The sequence below is a fragment of the Nanorana parkeri genome, unplaced genomic scaffold (assembly GCF_000935625.1).
Source record: "Nanorana parkeri isolate BGI_ZX_2015 unplaced genomic scaffold, ASM93562v1 scaffold434, whole genome shotgun sequence".
NCBI classification, from domain to species: domain Eukaryota; kingdom Metazoa; phylum Chordata; class Amphibia; order Anura; family Dicroglossidae; genus Nanorana; species Nanorana parkeri.
In genome coordinates this window covers 572531-584835 of record NW_017306702.1, presented here as the reverse complement: position 1 = coordinate 584835, position 12305 = coordinate 572531, and the positions used below count along the sequence as shown (strand labels likewise).

The 12305-nt window shown below is 44.2% G+C and overlaps 1 protein-coding gene across 2 annotated transcripts in view; it reads left to right on the top strand.

The window, feature by feature from the left end:
* Nucleotides 1-10111, top strand: part of CERS5 (ceramide synthase 5) — a 64833-nt gene extending 54722 nt beyond the window's left edge. For both annotated transcript variants that reach the window (XM_018560145.1, XM_018560144.1), the window contains one exon: nucleotides 9931-10111. In XM_018560145.1, the coding sequence (XP_018415647.1) occupies nucleotides 9931-10080 (150 nt within the window). In that variant the 3' untranslated portion in view covers nucleotides 10081-10111. The remainder of the gene's footprint in view (nucleotides 1-9930) is intronic.
* Nucleotides 10112-12305: the final 2194 nt, after the last annotated feature.

Sequence of the window (12305 nt, the reverse complement as noted above, 5' to 3'; positions counted from 1 at the left end):
CACGACTTTCATTGTACAATGGTTGTAAGGTAATTAAAATCTCGTACCATCTGCCCATCTTGGACAGGCAGATCGTACTTGCGATCATCGCAAGCCCACCCCGCTGAGCGGAGGGCTTCTGATGACTACAACGCTGAGCGGGCAGTGTGCGCTTGCGCACACCGGCCTGTTCTGCATGTCTTCCGAGAACGCCACTAACCCACCGAAAATCGTACGATTCTTTTTCAGGCGTGCTCGGGAGACAAAAGACGTGCGACCGTACACTAGAAACGGTCGCACGCCTTCCATACACCTGCCGATTATCATACGATCGCGGGATCACCTGCGATTATCGTACGATAATCGGCAGGTGTATGGGCACCTTTAGAGTGGCAGGGCTAATCTGTGTACCACGTAGCCAGTCTGTGGGAGGAGCCAGAATTATTGTTGGTTGGTAGGGGATCAAATACTTTTTTTTTTTTGCCCCCGTATCTCTAAAAGTTGAACTCGATGGACTTGTGTCTTTTTTCAACCTGACTAACTATGTAACTTATTTTATTCACTGAACTGCAACTCAATTTATAACATTTGTATCCTGTGTTATTTCTGGATTTTTGGTTGATAGTCCGTCTCTATCATTTAAAATACACCTATGATGATAAAAATGATAGACCTTTCATTTCTTTGTATGTGGGCAAACATACAAAATCTGCAGGGGATAAAATCATTATTTTCCACACTGTATGTGAATTGAGCCTCAGTCACTGCTTTGCAATTGGCAACAGCATTGTCAGCCTGCTGCGTGTGCACTTCTAATAGGCAGCCCAATGGCCAACTTGAAGAGCGCACACAGCAGACAGACAATGCTGTTGCCAATTGCAAAGCAGGGATTTAGTGTTGTCGGCCTGCAACAGGAAGGGATGTTACTGGCAAGGCCTTCGGGTAAGAATATTTGCAACAGATTCAAAAAAGATTTTTTGCTTAAAGTGTAACTATGGGCAAAAAAAAAAGACATATGATACAGTATGACATGATAGTCGGTCTCTAGGAAAAATGCAGCAGTTTGCCTTGTAGCATAGTTGTGTTACCTGTTGATCCAACCCATAAGTCTGTTTTTTTCTTATTTCTTTCAACAGACCAAGCTGTGCAGGAAAAGTAGAAGTTAGAGTAGTTGGAACAAACCATTCCGCACTGAGAGGGGTGCTTACAAAGGGCCAGGTTTTCTTTAAAACCTTTATCCCAAAGTGAAAAAAAAAACTGTTGCTGTAACTGTTTAAAAAGTGTTAGCTGGAGATCAGATTTAATTTGTTAGTCCCTTATGTAAAGTCCTTCAAAATCTACTAGTCCATCTCACCCTTCCCTCCCCAAAGGTTGACAATGCTGCTGTCCAGGGGTGGTCATGCTGCTTCTCCATAGATATAGTAGAAGAGTGAGCGTAGTTACCCTAAGACAGGAAATGTGTTATTGTCCTGACCACTGGGTGAAAGCTAATACCGCCGCCACCACATCTAAGGACTGGAAAGCTGCAGTATATATCATTTCTGTTCTTGGGTTTAGATACACTGTAAGAAAAGTGTATACAGTGAGACATTAGGCTAAACATACTGGAAAATAGATTTTGATCAAATCAAGTTTATTGATTTAGGGCAAAAATAAAACATAAAGCACGTGAATATGAGAATAACAGGCATACAGGCATTATGGTCCACAGGACCCAGCATAGTCCAGCAGTATCATGGGGATGGGCAAAGCCCATAACATAATCAGTGATAGCCTAAAAGGCATACAGAAAATAACAGGGAGACCTTAACAGCGCCATAAGCCTGGATAAACAGAGAAGGGGGGGGGACTAACCTGGAAACGTAGGACAAGACAAACAGGACGACGCAACAAAAACAGCAGGGGGAGGTGGGGAGGGGTCGTGTACACACGGAGCCAGACAGCAGTGCTCAGTGGTCAAACGAAATGAAGTCAAAGCCGGAGTATATGCAGGAAGCAGGGTAGCATCATCAGGAGGGACTCTACCTACGGGACTGAGGCCAGTAAGGCAGGGAACGCAGTGGAGGTCTGGAAGCAAATCCAGGGCAACCATAGGTTGTGGAAGGACGTCGCACGGTCAGCGTCTATGGCCATCATTTCTTCCATGCGCATAACGTCATTTAGACTAGTCAACCACGCCAATAGGGGAGGGGTTTGGGTGGACTTCCAATGTCCTGCTATAACCTGTCTGGCTGCAAATAGGAAGAACTGCAGCGTGGATTTCTTAGCCTTTGAAATCGGGGGAAAAATAGATTTTGAATGTACATACACTTGAAGGGTTTAGAATACACTTTAGAAACAAATCTTGCACAAGTTTTGATCCTTTCATGTAGCTTTTGGCATGGGGCTTTTTCAGTGCTGCAAACATCCCAGCATTCCCTGTAATCTGACCTTGTACATTGTCTAAGGCTGTTTGTATGGGCACCGATCCAAATTGTGGATGTCATCAGTCCATATTACTCCAGTATGTCATTTTGTTGTAGTTCTAGTGAGGCCTCATTCACACCAACATTGGAAGGTAGTCAGGTCCACGGAGGGTCCGTTGACCTGCGATTTGTATCTTCCGATTTCCATTTCCATTTCCATTCGTTGCATTTTTATGGCTTTTTAAAATTTTTTTACAAGCTTTATGTGATGTAACATGTCCAGAGTGGGCATACTTCACTGTAGAGCTTGCGATGCGTTGGATTAGCTCGTGTTTTTGCTGCATTGCACTTGAAAAATAGTAGCACATGCTTTTATTTATTTTTTCATCGCAACGCACCGGTGTGAACTGTTCCATTCACATCCATTCATTTTTCCTTGTCCTCGCAACGCAATGGGTCTTGTGTGAAAGGGCCCTGAATGCAATCCTAGCACAAGCCGTTACATAACTCACAGGTTGGAAAGGTCAGAGAATTTCAATGTTGCCAAGTCGTGGAAGTCCCGATCTTCAGAGCTGACCGGCTCTTAGACCACTCCTTCCAGCCACACTCCACTGCAGGAGCCTCAAGTTATCACGTCCAATACACTTTGTATAGGACTTGAGGACGCAGAGGAGCGTACCATCTCGGGAGCACTGAAGGGAGCAATGTGACATGTATGTATGTATTTTTTTTATTTTGGTCCCAAGACCCAAATGAGCAATTAGCCCTTGCAGTTCTGGGGTAGCCCATTGCAGTTAATAAAAAGTGTTGCCTGGAATTCTGATTTAAAGTGAACCAACCCTGACCTCTCTAGTTGGTTTTTAAGTTATTCACTCTCAAAGATTCTAACAGACTAGATTCTGTTTCAGTCAGTTTCTCCTGCTGGTTGTTTTCAGAGGGCTGCCAAGATCTGCTCTCATAGAAAAACATCCTGCTTGTGTTGTAAACATTGAAAATGAATTTCTCCGCAATGCTTTCTAATACAGAGATGAATGAGGGCCTGTTTTCTGAAGCGCTTTTATGGCTTGTTCACAATAGGCAAATGTTAGTGTGCGTGATCTGGGCATAGGTTCTCTTTACAGTTCATACACTGACCTGTAAGAAGTAGCAGAGGATCTCTTATTTAGGGTTAAAACTAGGGATGCACCGAAATTTCGTCTGCCGAAAATTGCACTTTTGGCAAATTGCCGAAAGTGCCATGACGGCTGAAAATTCAGTGTATCCCAGCTTTTCTCCTCCCCACTCGGCCGCCGGTCTGTGTGCCTTCCGATGCAGAGCCGGTGCCCAGCGGAGAGGTGAGAAGCTTTCAGGATGGAGACCGAGCTCTCCTCCCTCACCTCCTGGCTCTGCCTCTTGTGTCAGCATGCCAAGCGGTGCGGGGCAGTGACAGCTTTCACAGTTGCAGGAGGCAGAGTTCTCCTCCCGGCTCCGCCTCCTGTGTGTGGATAGAGAGCGGCGCTGTGCAGTGACAGCTGTCATCAATACAGGAGACCAAGCTCTCCTCCCTCACCTCCCGGCTTGGCCCTCTGTCAGGATAGAGAGCAGTGCAGGGTGGTAACAGTGTAATCTGTCGCAGGAGACGGAGCTCTCCTCCCACACCTTTAATTTGTTTTCATTTTCGATCTCAAAATTCCATTTTGGTGCATCCCTAGTTATAACAACTACAAAACAGTTTATTGTAACATGCCAATCTGGGGATTTATCCTGTTTAGTTGGAATGATTTTTTGTTTTGGTTGAGCCCCATTGATGGGTTTTCTCAGTGTAATAGAAATCGATGCCAAAGGATTGACCACCCTTGTGGTGACTAAAGCTGGCCATACACTGCTCTATTTATTTTTTTTGATCAACCCTCAGGCTGAACGGAAAAAATAGAGAACAACAATTCTCCAACCGGCTCCTTCGATTAGCTGATCAATGGATGCCAGCCAAATGGGTGCCGACCGCGGCAAACACTGTGAATTTCCGGTTCTTAAGGAATTCTTATGCCTTTAAGCTACACAAGGAGCGACAATAAGCACCTCTGTATGTCAATAGGATGTTCTAAAAAATTAGAACACTAACCTCTGCAAAGCCAGCTGTCTAGTTTTGTGTAGAAAGGTAACAAATACTTTTTATATGTATTTCTTGAGAGAAGAGATTGCAATCAGTAATGGTGGTGGAAAGACTTGTTTCTCAGCGCATGCCATTTCCCATCACTGAGGGATCACTGTTTGGTGACGGCCCTGTTGAAGATTCAGCAGCTCAAGGATTTCTGCTGCTGCTGGGAATCTAGCTAATTCCCTGTGTTGCTGTTTAGCACTTGTAACCTTACCAAATTACTCATGCTGAAATTGTAACTTTGACCTCATTTCTGAGACGTTGTGCTACTTCTGGTAACCAAGCAATACACACGAGTAGAGAAAAAAAAAAAAAGCTAATAATACACTATTGTGATCATACTGACGTGTTTACTGTCACAGTGATGGCTAGATGGACTTCATTTGCTTTTCCATTTGAGTCTTATTCAGCCATGTTAGCAGTTGTGAGCATAATGTTCTGTGTTTTGTACAGGTAAAGATGTTTAATAAAGATTCTTTTTCTACTTAGTTTTGTAACTATAATCAGGGAAGGAAACCTGTGCAAAAATGTTAGCTCCTAGGGATGCAGCGATACCATTTTTCCAGTACGATTACCGATACTTTTCCTCGCAGATACCTTCTTTTTTGTGTGTGTGTCATGTGACAGTTTTTCTAAAACAGTACATACTAACAATTTTAGGACAGTGGTGAAGTGCCAGGGCCCGGTCACAGCTGCGACCCTGGTGGTTCTGCCCCTGACTTCAAGCTGTAGAGGGACCACAAATGTCTTCAATACATTTTAACAGCGATGAGGAAAAATACCATCAGCTATAGAGGGCTACAAATTCCACCAATACATACAGTAATGCAGAATACCATCAGCTCTAGAGGACTACAAATCCCAGAATAACATTATACAGCAATGCAGAATATCACCTAGAGGACTACAAATATCAGCAATACATTATACAACAATGCAGAATAATAGTATATGAGTTTTTTTACATACTCTGTGCTGCCGCTCTGCTCCGGGGGTCTTAGGAGGGGGAGATGTACAGGCCAGTGGAAGCGCTGTAAGCAGGCTCAACATGGTTCCCAAAAAGGCTTTTGCGAGGTGCCCAGCAAGCGGGGGACCTAAGGCACCCGCTCAAATTTGAAAACTTAAAGCGCCGGTATTTGTAACCTTACCAAATGACTTATTTACATAAGTTAAAATTTCCTACAAAAAGAATTAAAACCGTGCTAGGAAAATAGACACTCCACTCAAAAAGGTATTATAGTCGCATCACTTAAGTTGTTCAAGGATGAAAACCCTGTATGTTGGGACTTTATGCTGTTTCCATTGTAAAGTACAAGGTTAGCCTTACAGACTGTATGCAGATGAGAACATGGTATCCGGCCTCCCATTCAAAGCATGGCCTCATCTGTCTGGAGGTTCAGCACTTGCATTGCACAGTACTGTAGTTGTGCAAGAGTTGCATACGGTATCCATTTACATCTTCGTCAACCATTATACCCAATGTTTGACCTAATGTGCTTGATAATTGGCATGTATATGAGCTTCATTCTGGGTTTGCTGGCACTCACTTTGGCAAAGATCATGGAAGCCAAAAGTTTTTTTATTTTCTTTTGTATAGAGTGGAGAGGGAATGGAGAGCACCTGTCAGCTTTTTATTGCTGTGTCACCTTTAGGGTGATTCACCCTCTGTTTGTCCTGATGACTGTTATCACTGAAAGTGAAAGAAAATCCCACATTTTGGGTTGTTACCAGAACAGGAATGGATAGGAAATCTTCCAAAGGGGACACTAGTTCTGATGACTAACATTTACTCTTGTTGTGGCTATCGGACAGTAAGTGAAGGGAAATCTCCCCCAATGGGACATGGATGGCAAAACAAAAATCTGACAGGTTAAAAATTGGCATCAGTTCTTGTTCAATACTATTGACTCTGAAAACCAGTCTAGTGCTGTAGTACTCTGCATGGGTACTGTCCATTTGTGTTCAGGGACACCCCTGTGTTCACCCCTGTGAACACAGGGGTGTACCAAGGCTGAGTGTTACCCGGGGCGAATACCGGATGACATTGCGCATGACATCATCACACATGTGCGGTCATCTTATTGATACCTGCCGTTGACCATCTTGGTGATGGACGCTGGCAGAGAGAGGAGGGGACATTCACCCAGTGGGATAAGGTATGCCGCGGGTCCCCTCCTCTCTCCTGGAACTATCGGACTCTAGGTGTACGACCGAGTTCCCGACATTTCAAAAGGGGGGTGACACCAAAATGACTTTCAGTCATTTTATTGTCACCCGGGTGCGAGTTGCGGCCCCCTTGTGACACCACTGGGTTCACATAACCTTATCTTTTGTTCCCACAAGGTTTAATACTCTTAAGTGAGCTATAATGTTGCCGCAGTGTGGCAAACATTTACATTCTTACAGGTTACAGAGGAGAACTTAACATCTATTTGAAAGAAAGAACTCTGGAAAAACCACAAACTTACCATTGCAGTGAGGCTACCCCTGCACTGTAAGGATTAAGTGCTCGTTTGTCGAGGGGACTCTCATAAAGCAGATTTACTTACCTGATCCTTGGGGCTCATCTGTTCCCTTTTGGGATGCTACACGGGTCCCTACAGCCTCTTCTCCCCTATGCTCTGGTGGTCTAAGGACTGCTGACGTCATCACGTCTTATGCAGGTTCATTGACTTGCATTAGACATAAGAATGCCGATGGATATTCCACAGCTCGAGCAAAGGGGAAGAGAGGATTGGAGGAGTAAATCAACTTTATTTGAGCCCCCTAGACAAAACAAGCAGCCCCAGGTTTGTTTTATGATCTTCCTGGGGTTCTTCCTTAAAATATTTTCCAATTTGACATGTTCGTTCCATACCAGAAAGCAGATTGCCCTATAATTGCTTATACCAGTCACGTGTTTTTTTAATATATGGTGTCCATCATAAGGGATCAATGAACAGATTTACAAATCGGGCAAACCACAGATTTTGATTTGAACATATTCATGCTGACTTGTCTGGTCTGTGGAGAATCCTCACTACTTCAATTCCTGATCCTCATACAGATATTATTGATTCAGCTGAATATGTGCGTGTAGATGCCTCTGATGTGCGGAGATGTGCGCAGTTCGGCGATCCAGCATTGCAGAATATGAACATATTCAGGCAAATGGGAAAAAAATACATTAGCAATGCCTCTGATTTGGGAATTGAATGGCTCATCCCGATCAACAGAACCGCGTGACGCCAATACAGCGTTATCTATTATGCCTTTTATCCCCAAAGTCATTCGTTTCAAAGCAATCTCTCTAGAAACGCTTTGCCTGAATTCCGGCTGCCTTACAATGTTTATTTTAGGACATCTCTCCAATCTGCCTGTGGAAGGGGCTAGGCCTAAATATAGGTATATTAGAAAAATATATTCCCTGTGACATGATGGTGAATAGTAGGGATGCAAAGATACCGTTTTTTTTCGGTTACGAGTACCGATATTTTTTTGGGTGGATTGCGGATTGCCAGTACCGATGCATTGTGCCCTGATCATCAGGAAGTTGGGCGGCAGATCATAACCCATCGCCCAGCTTCCTGTGAAAGAACACCAGCTTCCGAGGCTGCCTGGCTTCCTGATCAGTCAGGAAGCCAGACTGCCTGGAAACAAGTGAAGCCAGCTTCCTAGCCAATCAGGAAGCCTTGTGGCACATCATGACTCGCCTCCCGGCTTTCTGATTGGCAAGGAAGCCGGCTTCACTTGTTTCCAGGCAGCATGGCTTCCCAGCCAATCAGGAAGTCGGGAGGTGATTTATTTGATTATTTTGTACTTTTTATCACCTAATTTAGTTTTTGTTTTTTCACTTGTGCTATAACCAGTCCCTAATGTGAGAGCATTTGGAGGTGACAGGTTCTCTTTATGGAGACATCAAGGATCTATTAGACCACTGATCTCCCCCCTGCCCTCCAATACAGATGATCGAGCACCGACCATGGTCGGCCATTTCATAACCCCTGGTATACAGGATTACTTTCTCCTCCTCGTCACAACCCCTTCATATCAACTCTTCATATCATTCGGCCGATATTCATGCATTACCTCCTATCCAACCAATGTTCCAGAGCCCCCCCAAAAATGTTGGGAGTTGCCTGTAGCTTGTTTCATTGTCTGACTTTATACATGTGTACCACTTTAAAAATATTCCTAGAGGTGAAAGGCCAAGAAATCCAATCCGATAATCCAGTATATATGTATTCCTCAGCGCACCCTTCTCTTTATTATCTGGTAACATCAATAGGCTCAGTTCACAAAGCTGTATCATCTGTTGCTATAACCACCTTTATTTCCAGCAGTGAGAGCTGAAAAGAAGCAATATGGCTGCAAATATAATCTTTATGGCAAATAGCATGCACCTAATGGCATTTCTTTTCCGGGTAACCCGAGGAGTAGAGGTCATGGGTATATGTGTGCCTGCAATTTGCTGTTTTCTACCTTGAGGCTTGTATATGAGTTTGTATTAATCTCTTCTTCAGTTTCCAGCCTTGTAGGACCTCGGTGGTGACCAGTATATTGTCTATTTGTTATGTGGGAATTTAAGCATAGCATGTGACACAAGTGGTTATGGGGTTAAAGGGGCACCTGTCCTGACGGAAAGAAGAAGATTGCCATTGTTCAGTTCTCCTGAAAATGCTAGTTGCTGGGTTGATATGCTGGCCCTCTGGCTTCAGCGATCTGAAACAAATATGCTGATACGGTCATGAGAATTTCCTTGTCCTAGGTCAGTGGTGGCGAACCTTGGCACTCCAGCTGTTTTGGAACTACAAGTCCCATGAGGCATTGCAAGGCTCTGACAGCCATAGGCATGACTCCCGGAGGCAGATGCATGTTGGGATGTCTAGTTTTGGCACAGCTGGAGTGCCAAGGTTCGCCACCACTGTCCTAGGTCTTTAACTGAAGAAGATTTCAAGCCAGTGGAGCCAGTGGGCTTGCATAGGGCGTTTAAGAGTTGCAGCCTCCCCTTTGTCCAGCTATAACTCTCGAGGAATGAAGTGCACTATTAAGCAGCAAAGTCATGTATAGACTTTACAATACATGAGCAATCTCTCATCATGTGTTTGTGTGATCTGAAAGGAAGTGCACACATCACAGCGCAGGGGCGGACGCTGATGATACCTGGAGTGGTGGGGGGGCGACTAATGCTACGCAGGTCCAGGTTGGTTGTACCTAGCAATAAGATTGTCAAATCACTTACCACCTCAGTGTTCTAAGTGTAGAGGAAAGATTACACAGCTTCTTCTTTTTCTCATACAGGAGATGTACTGGGCACCATGTCAATTGTACAGACTAATTACCTACTAAGATCATCTTGTCTACTCGCTTATAACCACCATGTGCAGAGCACTGTCTGTTAAATTTACTTACATCATCTCTATTTTGCAGGTAGTAAAAGATGAACGCAGCGACATAGAAAGCAGTTCGGAAGAAGAGGATACAGCAGTTCATAGCACCAAAGGAATTCACAACACATCCAGCAACGGGGCAAACAGGGTGAACGGCCATGCGACAAACGGTCAGTGGGCTGACGAATAGATGTGTGAGATGTCCAGCGACTTAGTAATAGACACATCATAAGACTTGGCCTAAGTCATTCCTCACATAAACCTGTCCTGAACTGAGCCGCCCCTGGAGGGTGAAGCACGCCCCGCGTCGGACAACAGCCGGATACAACCCTAGCCATTACTTGACAGTTTGCTATGCTGGATCTGGAATGCCATGCATCGGCTGCCCTATTACTGTTCTATACTGTTTGACCTGATAGATCCAGACATTTCATAAACTGTGTGTTGAATGCCCTCTGCTCCATTCATCCACTTGGTAAGAGAGACTGCCGTTTGCACAGGCTATGGTGAGGATTGAGGTTCTTGGACCAATACAGCCCTTGGTTTGGCGATAGCTGAACGTTGGGCCTTTTGAAAAAGGATGAGTTTTGGCCCAGAGCTTTACATGCAGTTGTGCTAGGTACAACGGGTGGCGACCCTATCGCAAGCTGTGTGTGGAATCTCTGAAGTGTGCGCCTTAATGTCCTATTTTATATCATTGTTTACTTCAGTCTGTGAAGAAAAAAATAAGAAAAATTAAAAAAAAATAAACTCCACAATGGCTGGACACGCGTCTGGGTTTCCTGTTCTTGAAGGTACATGAACTTTATAAAAAGAGACAGTTTATGCATAAATTCAGTCTTGTATGTTGCTGTAGTAGATTTTCATAACTAGTTGTTTCAGCCACGCCACACCAGTGGCATCCTGCAGTGTGGACACAAAGCCTTTACTGGGCCAGGCTTCAAGGTATTAGGTTATAACTAGTGGTGGTGCACCGAAATGAAATTTTGAGACCGAAAATAAAAGTCAGGCCGAAACTGAAAATTATTTATTTTTTCTAACCTTTTTAAATTAAAAAAAATATATTTGAAAACTTTTACATTTTTGTTTTATAATTTATTTATTTTTATTAAATATTTTTAATTTTTATCTTTACTGTTGGGGGCTTCGGGGGATAAATAGACCCCTGATATTTCTCTTTTACAATAGAAAAAGATTGAGGACACAATCTCTTTTTCTGCAGCCCCAGCACTGAGCGAACAGGAATCCTCTATACTGTACTGAGTGTTCCTCTTCATTCCTAACTTGTGGATATAGTATGAGTTACTATGTACACATTAATGAATGAATAGGATGTGATGTATATCACTTCCTGTTCATTCATAACTGGTACATATAACTCATACTATATCCAGTTATTTACAAACATTCAGTGATCACTGATCAATGACTGCTTGTACTGCTCTCCATCTTGGATCAGCTGTCCCAGGAGGCTGAGTGGGCGGCGCGGGGAGCAGAGCTCGGCCTCATTTAACAGCTGGCTCCTCCCCTTCCCTGCGACCATGGTCTCCAGTGACAGCTGTCTCCGCCCCCACACCGCTGTGGGGATCTGTGCAGGAGGCTGAGCGGGGCAGCGCGGAAGGAGAGCTTAGCCTCCTGTGACACGCTCACAGCTCTCTCCTCCCCCCTCGGCTCCTGACAGTTCCTCTCTTTTCACGCTGGGCGCTGCACTGTGTCAGAAGGCACACAGAGCAGCGCCCAGTGGGGAGGAGAGAAACTAGGCATGCACCGCAGTTTCGGCCGAAAGATGGCACTTTCGTCATTTTGCCAAAAGTGCCATTTTCGGACAGTATGTTTCGATGCATCCCTAATTATAACAACTTCTGTAGAGCTCTGAAAGGAGATACGTTTTGGGAACACAATCCGTTATGGCTTCACAACTTACTATAGTGCACACTGCTCACCTTGCTTTTGTAATCCTACCAAAGTGGGCTTGAGTTGGCAAATGGTAGGTACCCAGGTATTCAGGAAGTTACCAGCACCACACGAGTATTCATTAATCCAGAAGTTTGTGCAAAAAAAACAAAACCTTTTATACGGCAACAATGGGTCCCTTTTATCAAGGCATAGATGTATTTGTCTTGTCTACGCCTTGATAAAGGGGCACTGTGCTGTCCTAAAATGTAGAGAGCAGAAGAGGCAGATGTACGTAGTTCATAGAGGTGAGCTGGGCAAGACTACTAACATTACTTGAGGGGGGTCTGATACTTCTCTTCCACTAAGAGAAAATGGTATTTTGTTATTTCTTATCAAGTCAGTTAAATCTTACCGTAAAGTGGTACAGAAGTGTAAACAACAAGGCAGTTATGTCATGTGCTGCATTGGTGTGCCCCCCCCCCCCCCCCAAAAAAAAAACAACTGTTTTAATGTCTTTTC